Source organism: Sminthopsis crassicaudata, chromosome 6 (assembly GCF_048593235.1).
Source record: "Sminthopsis crassicaudata isolate SCR6 chromosome 6, ASM4859323v1, whole genome shotgun sequence".
Lineage (NCBI taxonomy): Eukaryota > Metazoa > Chordata > Mammalia > Dasyuromorphia > Dasyuridae > Sminthopsis > Sminthopsis crassicaudata.
The window spans coordinates 194,134,435-194,158,140 of record NC_133622.1 but is presented as its reverse complement, the minus strand read 5'-3'; the positions used below and the strand labels follow the sequence as shown (position 1 = coordinate 194,158,140).

Genomic DNA, 23,706 nt, shown 5'->3' with positions numbered 1-23,706 from the left:
CCGCAGACACCTGTGGCCGCCCGGGGCAGCGCGACACGTCCCTCTGCAGCCCCTCTGCTTTCCAGCCTCCTGAGGCTCACGTCCTTTGTGGGTTCGGGTCGTCGTTCTCTGCCCCTCCATCGGACCCTGAGCACCCCTGGCGAAGTAGGAGGCCCAGCCTTTGGAGGTCCCTGGGTCTCTAGGGCTGGGGGCTTGTTCTCAGGAGCCCCTGGTCTGAGGAGGAGGCGGGCAGAGCCGCAGGTTGGGAGCGTCTCCGGAGCCTCCTGGCTCATTCCTCTGGGCACAACTGTGGCCCCCAAGGCTCCCGCCGATGGCAGAGGGCCGGCCCCCCTTCTGCTGCCAGACTCCTTCCTTTCTCCCTCGCCCCACCCCCAGAAGGGGAAGTTTTCAGGTACAGCTTTAAAGTGGGGGAAGCTGAAGCATTAGCAAGAGCTGTGGGAGGGAGTGCAGAGGGAGCAGGGGGTGGCACTGAACCAGCATTGCATAATCCACAGCTTGCAGCCCCTGGGAGTCTCAGCCCACGCCCCAGGCAATCAAGGAAGCCCGTCAAGCTGGGAGCCAGGGAGCCAGGCTCCCACACCTCGGACACGTGGCTGGGTCCGGGGAGGGCTGAGGGGCGTCAGCCCAGGGAGAGTGCCTCCCCCAGGGAGGGGGCCACGGCCCGGGGTGGAGGGCCGGGCTCCAGGCCTGGCCCCTGCAAAGGCCTTCTCCCACAAGGTCCTGAACCTGATGCCCCCCTGCCTCCAAGGGGAGCTCACGACCTCCCCGTGTCCCCCGGGGTCCTTCAACATGGGCCTCTGTTGTGATACAGGAGTCTCCTGCCAGTGGCTGCTGCAGGTGTGACCCAGACTTGCAGAATGGATCTCTTCATATGAGAGAATGATGACAATGATCTAAGGAGACTGAGAGGCAGCTGCTGTTCTCTGACCTCCGACTGAGAGGCCGTTGTATGTCTGACCTCTCTCCTCTTCCCTCTGCCTCCAGTCCTCCACACCTGTGTCAGCAAAGGCTGCCTGCAGCTCCTTCTGATGCTCTGATCCACAGCTGTGGAGGCTCTCGGAGAGCTGCCCTGCTCCTTTACCCGGGCACGGTCCTTAACAAGCCTCCGACAGCTTCCCGCCCTGAGGTGTCCTAAGAAAGGTCCCCCGTGTCCATCCCATGCAAAGGCCCCTCTTCCCTGCCATCCCTCTCTGATGAGCCAGTCACACGAGCCCATTCCCTGGCCCAGCCGGGGCCCTTCCTTCCTTCTGAGGCCGGCCTTCCCAGGATTTCTCCCTCATGTAGCCCGCTCGCAGCTTCAGTCCATTCCCAGGCCCCGTTATTGGGCTCTTGAGGTCTCTTGGGCTCCCGCTTCTCAGAGGAGGGACTTGTAGCCGCAAAGGGCAGAGCCAGAGTTCAGACCAGGGGCAGGGTTTCTTCACTTTGGCCATTTGCTGGACCAGGGAGGGCTGGTCCCGATGTAGCAGGAGGCAGCGTTTGCTGTTTTGTGCCCAGTTCCCATCCGGGGGAGGAGGCATTGAAGCCTTGTGCTTAGGGAGCAGTGTTTCAGGGAGCTCGGGTACCCCAGGACAAGGCTCTGCAGGGCTCTTCTTGCAATTGGGACCTTCAGCTCCTCTGCCCTTTTGGTACGGAGCCAGCCACCCAGAAGTTAGTGCTTTCTCTGTGACAAGAGCAATTAATAAATGTTAATGCAGTGCTCCTCCTTCCCCCCTGGGCTGACCTTTGTGGGACTCAAGTTTCAGGAACCAATCTTGCCCAGAGAGTTCACAGCCTCAGAGACCCAAGCCTTGCCCTCAGGGAGCTGACGATAGTCTTAGGGAAACTGAGGCATGGACCATTGCCACCCAGTCTCCCTTTTCTTTCCTGACTTCAGGGCAATATTTCCCTGTTTAACTACTACATTGGGACCAGCCCTTCTTGATCCAGTAAATGGCCCAAGTGAAGAAACCCTGTTTTAAATGTTTCCCTCCAAGTTCAGGAGACTAAACTAGTCTTTGGCAACATTCTCTCTCCCTTTCTCTTCATCCTCCTCCTCCTTTTTCCCTCTCAAATTTTGGTCTCGTGTTTATGTCCTAGTTTTATTCCAATTCAGCCTCCTCCAGGAAGCCTTCCCTGACCTCCCGTCAGTAACAGCCTTCCCCCTCAGACTTTACATAACATTAGAATGTTTTTTAAAATCTGAACTTAACAAAAACCAAATAACATGAGTAGTTCCAGGCTTCTACATGAAATCTCTTACATAACACTTGGTTTGTACCTTCCTGCTGTACTTAGCATATAATACTCTCTATTATGGATACGTGTTTATCTCTCTCTGTGAATCCTGTGAGGGCAGGAGCTCTGTGTCTCATCTAAAGTTTGTAGCCTCTGACATTTAAGAAGTATTTATTGAATGAATAAATGCATGAGTGCTGTCAGTGTGAATGTATTTAGACTTTTCAGAATGGAATTCTCTGAGGGTAGGACCTTTACTTATGTCTGTCTCTCTCTCTTAAATGAGACAGAGAGAGAGAAAGTCAGAGAAAATATCAGCAGATAAGAGCAAGTTTCAAGGGCCGGCCCCCACTTCCCATTCCTTTCTGAGTAGAAGTACCTGAGGGCAGGGTCCAGGCCATAAGTGATCGTATCTAGACATGTGTATGTATAAAGTATGACTAGGAGTACCCTTATGCTGTGTGCCTTGAATTGAGGAAAGTCATGGGCTCTCTTCTCTCCTCCTCTGCAGCAGACAAAAGTTGTGCTCTTGGAGGACCTAGCATCTCATGTGGGCCTTCGAACCCAGGTAATGTACAGAGTTGGCAGCTGTGAGGCTTCTGGGGCCTGGGCCAGGAACGGATGTGAAATGATGCATGATCCAGACTTGGTCCTTCTCAAATCGGATCTGGATCATCTCCTAAGACCCTCTCAGTCCAAGAGAAGGAAGGACAAAAAACAAGCAGTTAACCGGCCCCCAGCTGAAGCTGCCCAATCCAGTTACCGTGACAACCCTCCTCCCTGTGGTACCAGTCCCTTGCCAGCACCTCCTACTGTTCCAGTCCCTGGGAAACAGCAGCAGCAGCACCACCACTACTACCCACCACTTCCATCTCCCCCAGGCTACAATAGGGCTCTCTAGATACCCCCAAAGCAGGGGAATCCAAGGGAAAGAATTCTTCCCCGGGGTGCTCCTAAGAGGGAGGGTTAGGAGAGTGAGATGCTGCTGCTCCCACATCCCAGCAGTATCTTCAGAGACTCTAGGGAATGGAGGTGACCTTCTTGGGAGGGTTGACTTGTCCTGGTTCCCTACTAAGGGTGGTTCCCTCTCTTCTCCCACAGGACGCTATTAACCGAGTGCAGGACTTGTTGGCCGAAGGCACGCTGACAGGTGCGGGGAGGGAGGGTCCCATGGGGGCAGGTTTCGTTCCTGTGTTCCGGGATGTCTGTGAGTCCAGAATTCAGGACCCCTCGTGCCATTGTCATGGCTCCCCATTCTGTCCAGCATGTTGCTTACTAGGCTCTTGGAAGAGAGAAAGATTTATAGACAGGACCCTGTCCTTGGGGAGTCACCAACCAAGCAAGAAAGATGGGGAGAGACAGGGATGGGTGCACACACACACACACACACAGAGGTAATGGATTGGTTCTAGACGGAACAACAAGTGGAGATAGATGGAGGAAGCCTTAGCTGGAATGAGGTAGGACCAGCCTGCCAGTCAGGACCTGTCAGAGAAGGCCACTGGAAGTTGGAATGGACTGAAGTGGACCAGGGAGGGTCTTAAAAGGGGGAGCACAAAGATCAGCGGGATCCACGTCCTTGGGATACTTTTGTCTCTTCAGGGGTGATTGATGACCGCGGCAAGTTCATCTACATCACGCCCGAGGAGATGGCAGCTGTGGCCCAGTTCATCCGCCAGCGAGGTCGCGTGTCCATCTCTGAGCTTGCACAGGCCAGCAATTCCCTCATCACACTCACCCCCGAGACTCCTTCCCAAATTCCAGCTTAACTGGAGGTCTGCCCTGCGCGGCCAGGACCTGGGCTTATTTTCTGATGGCCAGTTATCTCTCAGATTAAAGAGACTGAAGCAGTGTCCAGGCCTGTGTTTGGGGTGAAGTGGGAGGGCAGTGGAGAAGGCAGGTGTGGGCCACTCCGGGATGGGTTGGAGGGAGGATTTTCAGAGGAGCGCCCCGGACGGAGCATCAGGCCCATGGTCCTTAGAAAGTGGGCTGGGAGAGGCAGGCCTCGCTTCTGGAGAGGGACTGGTCCAGAGGCTTCAGCCGCCCCCCAGATTGGGCGTTTCCAGAATCCCGGGGGTCCAGCACATGCACACTCAGGCCTCTGATCTGTGTTACCGTCACAAGCTTGGGTATATGTGCCCCCTCCCCCTCCCAATCCAGGCTCCTGTGAGAATGCCTCAGAGAGCCTGAGACAAGCACTTGTATTGACAAAGAGCGTGGGTTTGTGAGAGAAGACAGGCTCCTTCCATTTGGAAGAATGGCGAGGGAGAGGCAAGCAGGATTGGGCCTATGATGGGAAGGGAGTGGAGAGGAAACAGCCCCCACATGCCTCTTCTGTACTTTGTGCACACCTCCTTCTTGGGGGGGGCTTGACACCCCAACTTCTGTAGTATTCCATCTCTTGGAACCTCAGTTTTCTTTCTGTAAAGTAGAGAGAACCTGGCACTGCTGACCTCATGATTATTTTGAAGAAAGATCTTGGTATTGGTATATATATATATATATATATATATATTTTTTTTTTTTTTTTTTTTTGAGGCTGGGGTTAAGTGACTTGCCCAGGGTCACACAGCTAGGAAGTGTTAAGTGTCTGAGATCACATTTGAACTCGGGTCCTCCTGAATTCAAGGCTGGTGCTCTATCCACTGTGCCACCTAGCTGCCCCCTGATCTTGGTATATCTTAAAGCAAAGGTAACAAAGGTCAGACCTACAGGATGTATTTCCAAGTGCCATCTGAACCTGATGAAAGTTTAATTGGGAAATATTTCTTCTTTTTTTTTTCCCACTTGCAAAAATATTTTTGTTATATATACATTAATTTTTTTACATATTTTCATATGAATATGTTGGGAGAGAAAAAAGAGAACAAAAGGGGAAAACTGAGAAAAAAAACAAAAACAAGAAAAAAGATGAAAATAGTGAGTTCCCTCTCAGGATGTGAATGGCATTTTCCATCTAAAGTTTATTATGATTGCCTTGGATCATCGAACCTCTGAGAAGAACCAAGTTTATCACAGTTGCTCATTGCACAATCTTGCTATTGCTCTTTACAATGTTCTCCTGGTTCTGCTTGCTTCACTCAGTATCAGTTCATATAAATCTTTCCAGACCTTTCTAAAATCAGCTTGTTCTTAAAATTTTTTTAGAACAATAATATCCCATTACTTTCATATACCATAATTTATTCAGCCACTGAATTAGGAAATATTTATTTAACCAAAAAATGAAAATAAAATTGCAAACATCCCCATAGATAATATTATGTATTTAATACAGAAGTCAGTATGGCTGCAGAGATTTCTAAGAAGGGATGAGTGCCCTCCTCCTGTTTGAGTGACCCCACTTGTCTTAAAGCACTCCTGCAGTGAGAGTGGCTCCTCAGCAGCCTTCCTTCCCAACCCTGGAAGGCTACTGGGGCAGTGGCTACATTCTCTGATCCCTTGCAGATAAGAGTATAGAAACTGAACCTCGTGTTAGCTGCCTTGACTGTCACTTGGTATCTAAAGGTCAGGCCAGGAGCGAACCCAGAAGTCCTGTGTCCAGCTCACAGCTTTCTGCCAATCCTGAGGGAACTGGGCAGGAGGAGGAATGGTTGAAATGAAGAGAAAAACAGGAAGTTTGTCCCTTGCCTTTGAGGGTACTTACAGACGAACTGGGCTAGGGACTGAGGCTGGGAGGAGAAAACACATGAGATGTACATGAGATCATCAGGTTGACTCTGGACATGTGAGTGCAGAGATGCATCAGGACATACACAGGAGAACTGGAGGAGGGAGAGGTCCCTTTCATTTGGAGCAATCGGGACATCCATGGAGGAGGTGGTGAGAGAAAGTTGCATGCATTGGGGAGGGAAGGGAAACCTGCCAAGACTGGAAAACTGCTGAGAGCCATGCAGACCCAAGGCAGAACGGGCTGAAACACAGTGATTTAAGGGCAGGTTAGGTTAGCAGAGTAGGAATTTTTATTTTCTGCTTTAGCAGTAGGGAGCTACGGAAGCATTTTGAGTAAGGCAGTGAAATAGGCCTGTTTAAGATTATTTTAGCAGTTGCCTGAAGGTTGGAATGGTGCATCATGTAGAGCACCAGGCCTCAAATTGGGTCTCAGACACCGTGGGCAGGTCACTTGACCCTGTTTGCTTCGGTTTCCTTGGAGAAGGAAGTGTCAAAGTGCCTGTGTCTGCCAAGAAAACCCCAAACGAAGTCAGAGTCAGATGTATTGAGGGCAACTAAACTGAGGTGGATGGAATGGAGAAGGGAGAGACTGAAGGTGAGGGTATCAGCGGCAGGTGATTACAGTGCAGAAAAAGGGGTGCCAGAGGCATTGGTGGGTTTGGGGGGAAGGGAGGTGAATTTTGAGTTTGACATTCCGTCAGGACTTCCAGATGGAGGATGCCCATAGTCAGAAGTGACCTGAGACCAGTGCTGTCCGGATATATCTGAATCACTCTTGGGGGAGAGGGCTTTGATTTTGTTTGGTCCCATGGACCGGGAGGAGGAGCAGGGGGAGGGGGAATCGGAAGGAAGCGACTTTCGACTTCAAACAGTGGTTTCCCCACAGCCGAAGCTGTCAGAACTGGGGCAGCAAGGTCCCCGGCACTGATGTCTTCAAGCTGAGTCTGGATAATCAATCACCCGTCTGGGGTTGCGTAAAGAGGATTCAGGCAGCAAGCAGAAGTTGGCACTAAGCAACATCAGCCAGTCTTCTGAATCTAAGGTGCCAAGAGCAGGAACTTGTGGGAGCCCTAAAGGGAGCGTGGGCCTTAGTGACTCAGGAGCAGTGCCCGGTTCTGGGTCGGAGCCCCGGCTCAAGGCAGGAAACAGTATCATAAGGCCCAGCAGCAGGTGAGGACATTAAGGCAGGATTAAGTAGTTCAGAGGCGGAGCTGAAGACTCTGGTTGGGGTGCAAACGGGGGTGGGGGTGGGGAGGTGGGGAGCAGCCATCTTCTGGGAGAAGGCAGAGCATTTTGGACCTCTGGCAGGTTTTGGAGAAGATGAGATATTCCTGGCTGGCTGAGACCCAAGCAGGGCAAGAAGGCGGCAGTGATGTACACAATCAATGTACCGGCTAAAATTGGAAAGGCTCATATTCGGGGAGCCTGGGAAGAAATCGGAAAGGGGGGGTAGGGTCTCCTCATGGAGGAGGTAGAGGCTTTGGGCTGACCTCATGCAGAATGGGGCGTTAGGGGAGGGGAGATGACCAGCAGCTGAAATCTGTGAGATTCACAAAAACCTAGGTGTGAAGTAACTGGGAAGAGGGAGGGGGAGTGCCAGAACTAAGATGAGCATCTGGGGCAGAGAAGACAGTGACAGAAGAGACCAGCAAGAGGGAGATGCCCTATGAGACCGAGGGAAGGACAGCGGAGCCTTCATGGCCTAGTTTGGGACGCGTGGACTGGGGTATTCCAGGCAGAGAGGACGGAGCAAACTCAGGAGAAACTCAGATTGAGATCAAAAGACCCCCCCCTTGTTCTAAGGTCAACTGGACGCACCATGGGAGGGCAGTATGGGAGTGCTGGGCAAAGGCTGACAGCCCCAAGGTCTGCAGGTTTGAGGGCAGGAACTCCGAGCCTAGCTGACATTTCTATGTTGCTTCCCATGCATTTTCTTAGTAGAGCCATATAAGCACCCAGTGAGGCAAGTGGTGACTGGATGGGAATGGGGGGTCTGGACAGAGATTTCGTGGTCTGGGTGACCCCGCCCCCCGCAGTGCACAGCCTCCCTCCATATGTGCATCTTAGGATCTTAGGGGAATGGAGGGGGGCAGTGAGGAGAATAAGAATGATGGCTTGCCCAGGGGCAACAGCGCTTAAATGTCAGAACTGAACCCGAGCCAGGTCTTCACCTGTGCCCTCACTTGTCTCTGGGCTCCGAGGGCCGGGATTCCCGTCCGAGACCTCACAGCTTGTTGGTGACCTGGGGGAGGATTTGAAAAGGGAGGGGAGGACGGGGAGAGCTGTCAGGAAGGCAAGCCCAGGGAGTGACCAGAAAGGGTCAGCGGAGTAAAGGGCAGCGAGGATGAGGAGCACTGGCTTTGACAGGGAAGACTGGTGACCTTGGAGAACGGGGTTTCTCCCGGGCGGTGAGGGAGGGCGCGGGGCACGAGTGGAGGCGGGGCAGCGGGTTGGCCGGGCACGGGCGGGGATGCTTTGGGCTGGGAACAGGCGCGGGCTGAGCGTTGCCGGAGAAAGTTGCGGAGGCTGAGGCCCGGAGGGACGGCCCTAGTGCGGGGCTTCGCCGAGCGCTCCCGGCGGGCCCGGCCGGGTGGGGCGGGGGGAGGGGAAGGAGCCGCGCCGTCCGGAATCCGCGAGATCTCTCTGGGACGGTCTCAGGCCCGCTCGCGGAGGGCTGAGATCGGCGGGATCTCGGCGGAGCTGTAGCGGAAGCTCCGGGCCCGCCCCCTGGGGGGCGTGGAAGGAGACCGCGGACCGGCCCGGGGCCGGGGGAGAATGCGCCCCCGCGTCCGCCTCGGGGCCCGGGCCTCCCGTCGGCCAGGACCCGGGGAGGGGGATCTGGGGCGGTGGGCGAAGCTTCAGGGCCCCTCCGCAGCGCCGGGGCTCTGGCCTCTGACCTTGGATGTCCCCTAACCCTGCCCTGCTCCCGCGCCCCCGAGCCGGGGGAAAGTTCCGCGTGATTTGCCCCTCGGTCCTCGCAGAGGAGGGCCCTGCCCGCGGGCCCGGGGGCCCTGCTCGCGCTCTGCCCGGGGAGGAGGGAGGCCTGCGGGAGCCCCGACCGCGGCCGGGAAGGGGCGCTCAGCCCGGAGGACCACAGCGTGAAAGCGGGAGGAGAGCTCGGAGAGGACTTTAGCCCCACCCCTCGGCTCCCAGCTGGAGGACCGGAGGCCGCGGGGCCCGGGAGCCGGCCGAGGTCGCAGGCGCCCCTTTCAGGGCTGCCCTGGGCAGGAGGCGGGGAGGACGGACCGCCGGCTGCGGCTCGCCGAGGAGGGGGCAGGACGCGGGACCCGCGGGGGCGGGGTCCGAGCCGGCCCCGCCCCGGCCGCGCGATTGGAGGCCTCGGAGGGGTGTGGCCCGGGAGAGAGGGGGCGTGGTTTCGGGGGGGCTGGCGTTTGCCGCAGGAGCGGAGCCGGAGCCGAGCGGGGAGCGGAGGGGCGGGGGCGCCGGAGCCCGCGGGCCGCTCCCCGCGCCCAGCGCCCGCCCGCCCGCCCTCCAGCTCTCGGGCTTCGGCTGCTGCAGCGCCAGCGGGACGCGAAGGCGCAGAGACCCCGGCCCCGCGGGCAAAGACAGTGAGTGAGCGCGGCGTTGGGGGGTGGGGGCCGCGGACGGCTTCGGCCCTCCGGCCCTCCGTGCCGTGGTGCCCACTCCTGGCGAGGGGCGAGGGCACTGCCCCCACGCGTGCCCGGGCGTGGGGACGGGGTCTCGGTGGGAGTGGGGCGGGCGATGACGTCACGCGCGGAGGGGCGCGGCCCGGATGACGTCACTGTCACCCCAGGTTAGGGTAGGGGGTGTAGGGGCTCCGTGGGTCCCCTCTGCGTCTGGGGATGGCGCCGGGGGACCCCCCGAGGCGGGATCCCCCGCCCTTCTCCCGTCCCCTTTCTGCCTCGGACACCTGGGTCCTGGGTCCGTACGTCCCCTTCATCCCCGGCCCGAGGTCGCCCCCCAGTCGGGGGTTGGGGTGGGAGAGAGCCCGGGGATAGACCCGCACACCCGGGTCCCCCATTCCCCGTCACGTGGGAGAGGGTGCCCTCTAACCCCTCGGGCTCCAGCCAGCTGCTGCCAGATGTGGGGAGGGGGCGGGGAAGGAGAACAGCCCCAGGACGGGACTTAGAAGTCCTAGCCCAGCGCTGCACTTTAGGCCAGATTGACAAAATCCCCAGCTCCCCTCTCATCCCGTCCCACCACAGCCGCGACCAGGTAAGGACCCGAGCGTGTCCCTGGGGTCTCGGCCGGCCCCTCCTCTTAATCCCCCTGCTCCCCCCCACGGTGGGACCCCAAAGCCCGTCCTCCCAGAAGCCTCCCCAGCCCGACTTGACCTGTTTTTTATTGTTCCTTGACTCCTCCTCAGGCTAACCTGAGTGGTCACTCTGGCCCTCCCTCCCCAGGCCTGGAGCTCTGGGACCGGGGTCAGGTGGGGGTTCATTCAGCAAGCATCTGTTAGGGCAGCATGTGTGCCCGGGCCTGCGGTGAGCAGGGGGCATAGGGGCAGACGCAAAGGACCCTCAGGGAGGCCCAGGAGGGGAATGGTACCGAGGGCCGCCCCAGGGAGACGGAGCCACCCCGGCAGAGAAGAGGCCCGCTTGGGGGAAAGTACAGGAGACTGGAAAGGTGGGGGAGGGACCGCCAGATTGTGCAGGTCCTGGCCACTCTGCCAGGCGCTTCAACTTTACACGTTAGGAAACGGGGAGCTCCTGGAGGCTTTTGAATGACATGAGAGGCAGCTCTGTGTGTGAGAGAGAGAGAGACAGACGGGAGGAGAGAAAGGAGAGAGAGAGGGAGGGAGAAAGAAGAAGAGGACGACAGGCAGAGAGGGAGAAGGGAGGAGGAGAGACAGAAGTGGGGAGAGGGAATGAGCGAGTACAGGGAAAGAGGACTGGATTGAGATTCAGAGGACCTAGTTTCAAATTCTGACTGCCACATCTTTTGTGATCATGAACAAATCACCTCGGGGCCTCGGTTTCTCCATTTGCAAAATGGGGGGATTGACCGGAGACTTCTAAGGGCCCTTCCAAGTGTAAATTTCTGACCCACGGGACCACAAGTCACTAGTTCTGTGCACGAGAAAGGTTATTCTGGTGGTCTGAAGGGTAATTGAAAGGAAGGCAGAGAGACAGTGTCAGGGTGGGATCCTTTGCTCCAATCCCTGCCGGCCGCCCAGGACTGGGGCTGAGGGTCTAGGTAATGAACGCACCTGGGCCCTAAGAGCCATCTCTGATACCAGAGAGGAGCAGATGTCACAGTCACATGGCCCCTCTAAGCCGCAAGTGACTGAAGAGGTCGGCCAGACTAGCCCTGTTCTTAGGACATGGGGAAACTGATGCCCAGAGAGGGGCAGAGGAGTGAGTCCCTTCCTGGTCCTACTAGGGTCCCGGCTGAGAGCAATGAATCAGTGACCTAGTGAGGGCCTGAACTCCGACTCTAGCCCGCTGCCCTCCCGGTCCCGCTGGATGCCGGCTCCTTCCTGAGCTCGGGGACCTAGGAGGAGGAGGAGTTTTTTCCTTTCTGTCTTTGCATCGCCAGTGAGTAACACAGTCCAGGAGCTTGATATGCGTTTGGACTGAACTGCAGAATGAGAAGGGGCGAGCTTAGGCCCTTCTGCTCAGGAAGCTCAGCCAGCCTGGAGAGCAGCAGCTCGTGTCCTGTGTGCCCCAGCTCATGCTGTGGGAGTTCAGAAGTAGGCGAGACAGGCCGGGGCCACAGAAGGCGGCGATTAGCTGGAGGCCTGTGGGGCTCAAGCTCAGTTTCTTCGTCTGTAAAGAGTGATTTCTAAGCACCCTAATGCTGACATGCCCCAGATGTAGTTGGCAAAGCTTCAGGGCTTGAGCTGACCCCTCTGCCTGCTGAGTACTGGGGAGCAGAGAGAAAAGAGTATGATGGGAGTGGGCTCCTGCCCTCAGCAGTGACATCATTCTGCTTGTTTGGAGGACTGTGGGAAAGGAAGTGGGAAAGATCTTGGGATCTGGCCTGGGAAGGGCCCTTAGAAAGCCTCTGCCCCAATCTCCTCATTTTTGCTTTTTTAAACAGATTGAAGAGACCCCTGCCTGGAGGCAGGAAATGACTTGGTCCAATACTAGTAAGTAGCGGAGCCAGGTCCCAAATCCCATTCCGTCCTCTTTCCCAGATAAGGCTGGGAAGGTAAATCACACAGGCTCTTGAATATCAGATTGAGGATTTGTCCCTTGGGCAAACAGGGAGCCATTGAAGATTTGTGTGCTGGAAGAAAAATCTGACCCTGTGTTAGATTGTTTGGGAATGGGTGTGAGGGCTAAGGAACCTGGAAGTGGGCAAACTGGAATGGAAGTGGAAAAGGCCCAAATCAGGAACGGGGCAGAAATGAATCTTGGGCTCAAGGTTGACCACAAGCTGAAAACTAGTCCCATGAGTGAAGTCCCCTTTAGCAACAGGGGCCTGAAAGACTGTGGCATCCTTTTGATTCTGCACCCTCACCCCAAATTTCAGAAATCCTGGAAAGGGCCTTAGAAATATGATCCAGTCCCCTGATTCTGTCTGACACAGGCTATCAGCAGGGGAGCAATCTGTGGATTGCTGTTAGATTTGAGAAAGCTCTAGTGGAGGCCCTGAGGATCTGTACCATTTTTATCAGTTATTTGGATAATGAAATCATAGCTGGCATACCTGCCACAAACCTGGGAGGGGTAGCCAACTTGTTAGACAACATAGTCAGGATTCAGAGATCTCAGCAGGCCAGAATCATGAGCAGAACCTAGCAAGGTGACAAATCAGGGACTCAACGTGGGGTCTCTGGACTTGTGTTTTTTTAAATAGCTTTTTATCTTTCCAAATGCATGTAAAGATAGTTTTCAACTTTCACCTTTGCAAAAGCTTCTGTTCCAAATTTTTCTCCCTCCCTCCTTCTTCAAGACAGCAAGCTATCCCATATAAGTTAAACATATGTAATTCTTCTGAATATATTTACATATTCATCATGCTGCATAGGAAAAATCAGCTCCAAAGAGGAAAAAAAATTACGAGAAAGAAAAAATAAGCAGACAAACAACAACAACAACAAAGGTGAAAATCTATGCTTTGCTCCACATTCAATCTCCATAGTTCTCTCTCTGGACGTGGATGGCTCTTTCCATCCCAAATCTATTGGAATTGCCTTGAATCACCTCATTGTTGAAAAGAGCCACGTCCCTCCGAGTTGACCATCACATAATCTTCCTGTTGCTGTGTACAATGTTCTCTTGGTTCTGCTCACTTCACTTGGCATCAGTTCATGTTAGTTTTTCCAGGTCTTTCTGAAATCAGCCTGCCCATCATTTTTTATAGAACAAGAATATTCCATTACATTTGTATGCCATAACTTATTCAGTCATTCCCCAGCTGATGGGCCTTCACTCACTTTCCAGTTCCATATCACTAAAAACCAGGCTGCTACAAACATTTTTGCACATGTGAGTCCTTTTCCTTTTTTTAAGATCTCTTTGGAATACAGGCCCAGTAGAGCCATTGCAGGATCAAAAGGTATGCAGTTTTATAGCCCTTTGGGCATATGTGAACTTGTTTTTTATTTATTTATTTGATAATTGTATTTCAGTCTAATTGTTTCCTTTATAATCCTGTATATTTTGTCCTCTTATATATGTCAATGAATTTAAAAACATTATTCTCAGAAAATATCAGTAGGTTTCACTAAACAAGGGTCCATGTTAAAAAAAAAAAAAAAAAAGAAAGAAAAGAAATCTTAAGAGCCTTGAAATGGATGGTCTTTAAGGTCCTTTACAGTCTTGATTCTTTGAGAAGAGATGAGGACCTTTGGACTAAGTTAGCCACCTAGATTGGTGGATGGATTCTACTAACTGTAATAGAACTGGAGCCCTATTGGGAAGGAGGAAGAGGTAAATATGTGTAGACTTCACTAGACTGCTAAAAGGTCCATGATAAAAAAAAATGTTGAGTCCCTGAAATGGATGGTCTTTTTGGTCCCTTGTAGTCTTGATTCTATGAGATGAAGACCCTCTGGACTAAATTAGCCATTTGGATTAAAGGATGGATTTTAGAACTGGAGTGCTATTGGGAAGGAGGAAGGGGAAGGTGAAAGGCTAGGGACTCATCAGTGCCAGTGTCTCAGGAAGGAATCGAGCCTTGCCCCATTCTTTCTCCCAGATGAGTCCTATTGACCTGGCTCTCTATTGGGCCCCTCATTTGGAGCGCAGTAGGGTAATTAGACACCTGTTTCAGCTGTTTGGGCACAAAGAAACAGGGCCCATTCCTACCCCCCACCACCTGGGGCTGAGCCCCAGAGAAGTAACATGAGACACCCTCTCCACACACAGACACCTGCCTGGGATGGAGCGTGTGAGGAAGGGCGTACAGAAACAGGAGAACACTCTAATACGGGAGTCTGTATTTACAGGAAACAGCTGGGAGTTTGAAGAGGACTCCCCAAAGGGGAGGACTTCCTAGCTAGGTTTGGAGGGAGCTCACGTGGGCATGTGTGTGTGCATGTGAGCACACTTACACGTGTGTGGGGTACAACCCCACCTTTTCTGGAACATCTGGGCCCTAAGGAGTTGCCTTCCTTCTTGGAGGGTGAGGCTAGCTGCTTCCTTCTCTGGGGACAGTCCTCTGGCTGGGAGATTGGCAGGTGCTCCTTTAAGAGCCCTGGGGCAGATGTACACCTCCAGGAGGGAATTTTGGGTGCGAATCTAGGAACCTACAGCTTCAGATTAATTTCTCAGGCCTTGGGCTCAGACCAACTCAGCCCAGAAACCACCCCCCCTTCACTTTCTAATCTCCTGCCTCAACCCCTGTCTGTACTATGGGCCCCTCCTTTCCATCTGGCCCCCAGTCACTCACACAGCCAGGGAGGGCTGCAGTTAGGACAGGGTTAAGAACCAGGCACGTCCTTTAGCCTGTGGGAGGTAGGAACCTGAGGGGTGGGGCAAGGGGCCCAGCCAGCAGAGAATGGCAGCCGCACCAGTCCCCCCAGCCCTCTGGGTGAGTCACCCTCAGGCCAGGGGGTCTTGGGGATCAGGATTAGGGGCCCATGGGATGGGATATCTGGGTGTCTTTCTAGCTGCTTGGGGGCAGAGGGGGGAGTGCAATAAAAGCCTGAGCCTTCAGTGGTTCCTCCCGTGTGCCTGCTTCCCCCTCCTTCCCAGCTGGGGCACACACCTGTAGAGGTGCCCAGAAGTGAGGGCACAAACACCCGCCCCTCCCCCACTTCCTCATTCCAGTGTAGGGGTTGGCAGGGGGATCTGGGCCAGGTGGGGAGGTTAATGATAAATGGAGGAGGGTTAAGAATGTCCCTTCTTCCTCCTCCTCCCCCCTTCCCTCCAGGCTGTGTTAGGCTGATGAGTGAGCCTTTTGTGTCGGGCTAATGTCAGAGTACCTTGCACTGCATGGCCCTCCGATCTGCTGCAGGTTGGGCGTCTGGACCCGAGTGACCCTTGGGTCATGCCCACGCTTAGAGATTCAAGTTCAATCTCAGCTCAGAGAAGGGGAAGAGGCTCATTCAAGGTCAGGGTTTCTACAGCCCCAGTGGCTGAGACCAGAGGTCACTGTGGGGGGCCAGGGGACCCTGTTTTCTCTTTGCTGTTTGGTACTCTCCAGCCTTTCATTGTCACCGTTACACAGGATGCTCCCCATTGAGGCTTGAAAGGTGCTGGACCTGCAGCCAAAGTTCATGAGTTCATATTTGAACTCCGGCTATAGGATCCTGGGCAGTACACTTGACCATCCCTTTGAGGCTGTTTCCTCATCTGCAAAACAGGACTATATAAGACTTGCCCTCAAAGGGTGATTGTAAAGAAAGCACAGCTCTGCATAGATGGATTATTGTTATTCGGCCTCTGACCTTGACCTCTTAGTCCAGATCCCCTCTCCCTTCATCTTCTGACTTTATCTTGTCAATCATGGCAAGTCAGCCAGCCACACTCAGAAAGGTAAAAGGTTTCCAGGAGCTATGAGCAAATAACTGAGACAGTGTGCAAGGTGAATGGCAGATAATCCAGAGGGGCCCCATCCCTGACAGGGAGGATCAGGAGGGGTTTGTGGCAGAAGGCAGGATTTTAGCTAGAACTTAAAAAGGAGGAGGAAAAGAAATGCAGGCACCTCTCTCACCCATTTCCCTGTCCCCAGTTAGGGGGAAGCTCCCCGAGGCTCTCCTGTGGAGTCTATTACCGAGTCCCACCCTCTCCCCTTCCATTCCTTATCACCCCCCACAATACATTTTGGGAATGGCCAAAGCACTCAGGGCCATGTTGGTGAGGAGTTAGGAAGACCTGGGGGGGGGGGGGTCCATCAGAAAAAATGACCACGCCTCCTCGGGAGGTCAATACCTCTTACTCAGGGTCCTTCAGCCAGAGTCCCCGGCAGAGGCTTCCTTAGATCCATCCACTTTCATGTGCTCTCTCTTCAGGCCACAAACCCACAGACCCTACCGCCCTGGGAATCCTTTTAAGGAAAGTATCCCAAGAGGGTCAGTCAGTCTCTTAGCCGAGTTTGGAGTCATCCCCACGGCCCAGGAAGGCCAAGGGAACCAGAGAAGTTGTGGCCACTGTTGCTCCCATTTCACAAATGGGTCATGTCATCCCTCTGGCCGTTAGTACAACTGAGGAAAATTCAGATTTCTTTATCTGCTCTTCAAAACCTACAACCTGCTATGGAACTACATTTCTGCCCTCTCTTCTTTTTTACCCCCATTCCATCCTTTCTTAGCCACCCTACATCTTCCCTATGATCCAGTTCAACTGGACTACTTTCTGCCCTCTCCGGCTTAAGCCAGCTCCTCCAGGAAGCCTTCCCTGTTGCCCCCTCCCCCAATAAATAAGGGCAAATAAATAGGACTTTCTTCTCTGGGTCCTCCCAGAAATGTTTTATGGATGAAGCTTGTTATTCCTGTTTTGCAGATGAGGAAATTGAAAGTATGAGAGGAAATATCTTGTAGGTGTCAGAACCTGGTCCTGTGCTTTTTTTCCAGGATATTTAGGTACCCCGAACCTCCTAATTTCTTCTGTAGCTTGAGTTCCAGGACTAGCTTGCCCTCTTGCTTCTTTCTCCCTTTATACAGCTCGTACCCTCCCAGCATCCACTTTGGAAGCCGGGATCCACAGCTAATTTAGAACTGGCAACCGAAATACCCCCATTCTATTTATCACCAGCTCCTTGGTCATATTGCAGTCAACTGCTCCACTTTGCCCATAGGAGGCAGTATATACCAGCAATTCTAAGAGCATCTAGGCTTTTTCGATTTGGGATTTAAAAGTTCTCTAGTCATTTTACAGATGAGGTTGAGAGAAGACAAGGACTCAGGATCACAGATAGCAAGAATTGTCATTCCAGCCCAGGGCTTCTGGCTCTAAATGTGTAACTGTGGCAGACAACTCAAGTTTGCCCCATTGCCCTGAGATAAGGAAGGATAATCTGACCTGAAATCCAGTCCTCCTCTTAAACTCGCAAAAGACATCGTTTTCCTGGGTGAGAGTTACCTGGGTGGTTGTCTTTTCCCCTCCTACCCCCAGTTGTCAGAGGGCAAGAGCTCTCATACTCACACCTCCTACAGTAACCAGCACCACTACCCGAGGGGCCAGACCTTGGGATAAGCAACAGGTGCTGATGCAGACTGGGACAGCTTCTGTCTCAGGTGCCCCAAGTGGAGAGAGGGAAGAAGGGTCACCCAGCTAACTAGTGTGTCAGACGAGGGACTTGGGCGGCTCTCTCTCCTCTGTGCTCTGCAGCCTTTCACACATCTAGTAGACATTTAATAGATGTTAGGGAAGGAAGGAAGGAAGGAAGGAAGGAAGGAAGGAAGGAAGGAAGGAAGGAAGGAAGGAAGGAAGGAAGGAAGGAAGGAAGGAAGGAAGGAAGGAAGGAAGGAAGGACCGACCATTCTGGGGCTGTGGAGGCTGGGACCAGAGGGAAGAGTGTCCCCTGGCTGACCGGCTCCCTTGTCTGCAGTGCACCATTCACTCAACCATGGCGAAACTGGAAACCTTGTCCGTGTGTGCTGACCCTGGCCGCGACCCCCTCCTGGCCTTTGCCCCTCGGCCACCCGAACCCCGCCCCGCAGCCCCTCGCCTCGTGGCCATGGGCAGTGTGGGCAGCGGTGTGGCCCATGCCCAGGAATTTGCCATGAAGAGCGTAGGCACACGGACAGGCGGGGGCTCAGGTGGGGGTGGCCGAGGGGGCTACCCTGGGCCGAGGGGCAGCGGGCCAGGGTCTGGCAGTGGGGACCTTCCAGCCAGATACCCCTCTGAAGACAAAGCCTTGGCCAACTCCCTGTACCTCAATGGGGATCTGCGGGCCGGGGCCAGTGGCGGTGGAGACCGGACGGATGTCTGTGGCAACATGGTCAACAACAGCAGTGACAAGGCCCCACCTCAGTACCGGGAGCCCGGCCATCCACCGAAGATCCTGCCCACCTCTGGCAAGCTGGACCAGGTTAGTCTTGTGAAGGCCTGTGCTACCTCTTTCCCTGCCCCTGCCTCCCACCAGGGATGGACTCTCAGCTTGGGGGTCCCTCCTATCTTTGAGGAGGCAGTGTAGGAAACTCTAGGGGATTCCTCACTGGAGGGTCCTGAGTGGGGAGACTTGTGGGTGCAGGGCCCAATCCCCTCCCCCATGCCCGCCTCCTCTGGGTAGGAGATACAGAAGTCTGCTGCCTCCCCTAGTATTTGAGGAGCAAGGGATCCCAGCGAGAAGCCCCGGCCCTGTTTTTCTCTGTGTCTAAGCAATAGCAGGTGCACTATCCTCCTGCACACTCGGGGCTCCTGGCAGTGCCCTTCTCTCCCCGGTGCATGTGAAATCCCCCTTCCTGATTGCTGCCTCCCCACCCCTACCGAAAGTGGAGGCCCATGCTGAGGCTGTGTCTCCTCTTCCAGTGCACAGAGCCTCTGGTGAGACCGTCCGCCTTCAAGCCCGTGGTGCCCAAGAACTTCCACTCCATGCAAAACCTGTGTCCGCCCCAGAGCAACGGGGCCTCCGATGGGCGCAAAGGCCCCGGGGGCCTGAAGGGTGGGGGGCTGGAGAAGGCCCGGACTATGACCCCGGCGGGCAGCAACAGTGGGGGGGGGTGGAAGCAGCAGTGGGGGCGGAGGACTCTCGGACTCGGGCCGAAACTCACTGACCAGCCTGCCTACCTACAGCTCGGGCTACAGCCAGCACCTGGCACCCCTGAGCGCTTCCACCAGTCACATCAACCGAATTGGCACAGCCAGCTACGGGGGCGGGGGTGGCCCCAACAGCGGGGGCCCCGGCTATCACGACCTTTCCTCTTCAGACAGTGGGAGGGCTTCCAGCAAGAGCACACCCTCCTTTGGGAGGCTGAACCCCTTGGGGTCTGGGGAGAGCGGTAGCAACAGTAGCGTGGGAGGGGTGGGGGGGCGGCCTGGGCTCTTTCCCGGCCTCTCCCCCTTCCCCGGATGTAGTGATCCAGGAGCTGGAGGAGCGCCTGTGGGAAAAGGAGCAGGAGGTGGCGGGGCTCCGCAGAAGCCTGGAGCAGAGCGAGGCGGCCATCGCCCAGGTGTTTGAGGAGCGGCAGAAAGTGTGGGAGCGGGAGATGGAGGAGCTGCGGCAGAACTGCGCGGGGAAGCTGCAGCAGGTGACCCGCCGGGCCCAGCGCGCCCAGCAGGGCCTGCAGATGCAGGTGCTGCGGCTCCAGCAGGACAAGAAGCAGCTGCAGGAGGACGCGGCCAGGCTCGCCAGGCAGCGAGACGAGCTGCAGGAAAAGGTGGCCGCCTGCCAGAAGGAGCAGGCCGACTTTCTGCCCCGTATGGAGGAGACCAAGTGGGAGGTGAGGGAGCTGCGCGGGCCGGGACCAAGCAGGCTTGGGATAAAACCAGCCCGGCCCCAGAGCCTGGCCGGTGACTCCCCGCACGAGCACCCGCGCAGCCCCGGCTTTTCCCTAGAGGCGGCCAGAGAGCGGAAGACCTCGGGGATCGTGGGGGGTGGGGGTGGTTGCGCTGTGGGCGTACGGAGGAGTGGTTTGGACTGGGTTTGGAGGCTGCGGAGGGGTTGGGATCCTCTGAGTGCGCGTGGTGCGTGCGTGTGTGCAGGAGTGATCTGAGGAGGAGTTGAGATCCTGTGCGAGCGTGTGCCGGAGTGGTTTGGGAGAAGTTTGGAGGCTGCGGAGGGGATCCCTGCTGGGCGCTGGCAGATGGGGGAGGGAGAGAGGGGGACTGTGCGGGCCATGATGTAGGGATCACCCCATCCCCCCCCAGGTCTGCCAGAAGGCGGGTGAGATCTCGCTCCTGAAGCAGCAGCTGAAGGAGTCCCAGGCGGACGTGAGCCAGAAGCTGAGCGAGATCGTGGGGCTGCGCTCGCAGCTGCGGGAGGGCCGGGCCTCCTTGCGCCAGAAGGAGGAGCAGCTGCTGACCCTGCGGGACTCTCTGGGCGCCAAGCAGCCCAGCCTAGAATTGCAGTTGCGAGAGGGCGAGGCGGAGCTGGGCCCCGGCTTGCGGCCGCGAGACCGCCTGGGCCCCAGCGAGTCTCGGAACGGAGAGGCCCCCGCCGCCGCCGCCGACGGGACGGCGGCCGCCTCCGGGGAGCCCGCTGAGCTCTGCGAGAGCGACGAGGCCAAAATGCGCAGGCAGGCGGGCCGCCTCGTCGGCGTCGTCGTCGTCGTCCTCGGGGGCCCCCCAGGACGCGGAGGGAGACCCGGCGGACACGGCCGGAGCCCGGGCCCTGCGGCGGGAGGTGGGCCGGCTGCAGGCGGAGCTGGCGGCCGAGCGGCGCGCCCGAGAGCGGCAGGGTGCCGGCTTCGCGGAGGAGCGGCGCGTGTGGCTGGAGGAAGAAGGAGAAGGTTATCGAGTACCAGAAGCAGCTGCAGCTCAACTACGTGGAGATGTACCAGCGCAACCAGGAGCTGGCCCGGCGCCTCGGGGAGCTGGGGGCCGCGGGCGCCTCCCTGCCCGCGCCCATGCCTCTGCCCGGCCCCGTGCCCGCGGCCCACGGAGGCCCGGCGGAGGAGAAGAAGGCCTGGACCCCGTCCCGCCTGGAGCGCATCGAGTCCACTGAAATCTGACCCCGGCCGGCCCCTGCAGGACAGCTCCGTGGGCCGGCTTTTCTAGTCTGGACAAGATGACCAAGGCCCCTCCCCCAGTGACCTATGGTGGCCTTTGGTTCTTAATCGAGGTCCCTGGCCCCCTTCCCCAGAGTCCCCAGACCAAAGAGGTTCACGAAGCTCCGGTGACCCAACCCCCCACCCACACCCACACCGTGGCTGCCCCAAGATTTTCCATTCCCCAACTCTAGGTTTCCCATCCCGGGCTCCTGCCTGGAGAAGGAGGAGGAGGAGAAGGAAGAGGAAGGCCCTGGCTAGCCTGCTCAGGATCCCTGGTGGGATGAGGGTAGAGGGACCTAGTCATATACGTTGCCGTGGGAGTGGACTTGGAGAAGCGGGTGGGCCCTGAACGCCAGTGATCCCAAAGCACACTTTGAGCAAGTCCTGGGCCAGTGTCTCTCCCCTGCATCTCCCTATCCCAGTCCTTGCCGAGTCCCCAGGCCCCATCTCCTCCATGCACTTTCTAATTGGGGGTATCCACTCGGCACGACCAAAGACCCTAGGGCCCTCCCCCCCCACCCTTCGGTAGAGCCGAGCACCCTCCAGCACTTTGTTCTCCAGGGCAGTTAGGGGGTGGGGTTGTAGCTGAGGCGGGAGGCAGGGTTGGCAGCTGAAAGCCTGGGAGTCCCTGTGTGGATTAAGGTGGGAGTGGAGTGTCTCTTCCTGGGTCCTGGCTTCTCTACACCTATTCCACCCCCTCCCCAACTCAGTCACTCTGTCCCTGCCCTGTATCTCCCTCCTCCCCTCCAAACCCCCATGGCCAACCATTGCCCCCAGCCTGACCACCTCCCCAACCCCACCCCTGGGGCAAAAAGCTTGATCTCTGACCATTTCTGAGGAACATACCTTTAGGGTTCCGGTTATCTTAGGGAACTGATGCCAGGCCTTCCTGTGATGGGGCTAGAAGTGGGGGCCTTCTTGGGATTCACCAGCAATAACAGGGAGGTTCAGCAACGGCATCGCCCCCCATCCCAGAGCTGACCTGGGGGGAGCTGGTAAATCTTGTGTTCTCCCAACCTCCCCCCCAATCAATGGGCCTCCATAACTTCAAGCTCTGATTGCCCCAACCAAACTAGGACTGTTCTTGAACAACCAAACTTCAAAACAAAATTTTAGTCCCCTGAGACACCCCAGGAGTGTGATGGCCAGCCTGACCCTCAAGGGTATATAGATGGACAGGCAAGCCCCCTGGGAAGAGAGCTGAGGAACAGAAGCCGGGTGGCCTTGGGGTGAGGGACAGAGGGAGGCTGCCTAGCCTATAAGGTAGGAGTGCCTCAGCTAATGAGAGGAAGCAGTTCTGAAAGGAACTCGACCCTTGTTTATTTATCCAACTGTACAGGACTTTGGGGGTTTTCACCAAGAAATAAAGAGAAAGGCCAACCCCTCTAAAGGGGCCTTCCCTGGTCTCTGTCTTTTATTGGGGGCTGGACTGTTAAGGAGGGCAAGTGAGGTTCCGTGGCCAGGAGTCAGCTGGCCCTGCTGTACTGGCCTTGACAGAGCATGGTGTCAGACTGCTAGTACCAGTGGGTCCTAAAGCCAAGGACCTCTCCTCAAGGAAGCCATTGCTTAGCATTGTTCTGGGTCTTACAGCCTTGGTCCGGGGGCCGTTCAGTTCAGGGGCAGCAGCTCAGCCCAATGTGTGTGCACGTTGGAATGTCCCATGGATGGAAGGTCCCAGCCTGGAAGGGTGGGCTCAGGCTTCTGTGTTTGGACTCGGACACTGTAACCAACCAAATCCTCAGTGACAGCTGCCAATCCCCTTATCTGTAAAATAGAGCAGATTTATCATTTTAACTCAACAAACTTGGGGTGGAGGGTCAATTGATCTCTCACCTCCATATGTAGAAAACCTGTCCTGACATTATTCCTTCATGAAGGCTCAACTTTCTCCATCAAAGGGAGATGGGATTTTTTTCTTTTCTTTTGAAAAAAGGTTGTGAGACTTTGTTTTTTTCTAGACGAAAATACTCAAAATATACTACCAAGAAAGTTAAAAGCTGGAAATTTTGATGCTTCTCAGGCTGACCTACGAGCCCTAGGTCCTCCAGACCCTATGTCATACATCTCCCCACATACTCTATTAATGCTCTATTAATGGTGATCTACATTCTACTCAACAGTCTCCAGGGGCTTCTCCTTGCCTACTGAATCAATTGCACACTCCTGATCCTGGTGTCCAAAGCCAGGTTTGATGGCCTTGATAGTAAGACTACCTTTGCCTCATTCCCTGGAGGTAGTCTGTGTTCCAGCCAAGAAGACTGTTCTCTTTCTCGTTTATGCCATTTCTTTCTCTTTGGTTTTAAACACATATACAACACACACACCCCATCTCCCTACTGCTTCCCATACTGGAATGCCCCTAATATTATTTATGAAAGAGATTTCCTTCAAAGCACAGTTCAGTTTCTGGTCTTTACCCTGGCCCTAATGGCCAATTAGTTACCCACGCTTTTTGGCCTTGTTTGCTTTGGAGAAATCAATCTCTGACTTAAATGAGAATCCTGTGGGAGTGTTCTCACTTCGACTCAGGGCCAAATGCCTTGCAGCCACAAACTGTTCTTTCCCCTCTCCCCCAAAACCCAACAAACCAAAAAAAAAAAAAAAAAAAAACAAAACCAGCCCAAGTTCAAGGCAAGCCTTGAGGGCCAGCATGTACTCATATACAATGGGTTTACCAATGTCCCTTTTAACTGAATAGCTCCCAAAGACACTTTTAAAAAGAAAGAAATGTCATTAAACAGCATAGTAAAATAAACAAGGAACGCCAACCCCACATATACACATAGGCCCTC

The 23,706-nt window shown here is 55.3% G+C and overlaps 3 protein-coding genes across 4 annotated transcripts in view; all 3 read left to right on the top strand.

The window, feature by feature from the left end:
- DDRGK1 (DDRGK domain containing 1) overlaps window positions 1–4,067 on the top strand; it is a 21,645-nt gene extending 17,578 nt beyond the window's left edge. The window contains exons 7-9 of one of the 2 annotated variants that reach the window (XM_074275278.1): window positions 2,726–2,782; window positions 3,316–3,364; window positions 3,817–4,067. In XM_074275278.1, coding sequence (XP_074131379.1) covers window positions 2,726–2,782; window positions 3,316–3,364; window positions 3,817–3,983 — 273 coding nt within the window. In that variant the 3' untranslated portion in view covers window positions 3,984–4,067. Of the gene's footprint in view, window positions 1–2,725; window positions 2,783–3,290; window positions 3,365–3,816 lie in introns of both variants that reach the window. The other variant, XM_074275279.1, reaches the window with a different exon arrangement.
- Window positions 4,068–9,285: 5,218 nt separating this feature from the next.
- The window catches only part of UBOX5 (U-box domain containing 5), a 59,178-nt gene continuing 44,757 nt past the window's right edge, over window positions 9,286–23,706 (top strand). The window contains exon 1 of the mRNA XM_074274106.1: window positions 9,286–9,455. The gene's annotated coding sequence lies outside the window, so the exon portion shown is untranslated. The remainder of the gene's footprint in view (window positions 9,456–23,706) is intronic.
- On the top strand, window positions 13,392–22,304 carry LZTS3 (leucine zipper tumor suppressor family member 3). The gene is given in 8 exon segments (XM_074274102.1): window positions 13,392–14,850; window positions 17,812–18,294; window positions 18,735–18,917; window positions 18,919–19,230; window positions 19,232–19,645; window positions 20,073–20,447; window positions 20,449–20,643; window positions 20,645–22,304. Coding segments are annotated over 8 exon segments (2,226 nt in total). The 5' UTR covers window positions 13,392–14,817; the 3' UTR covers window positions 20,876–22,304.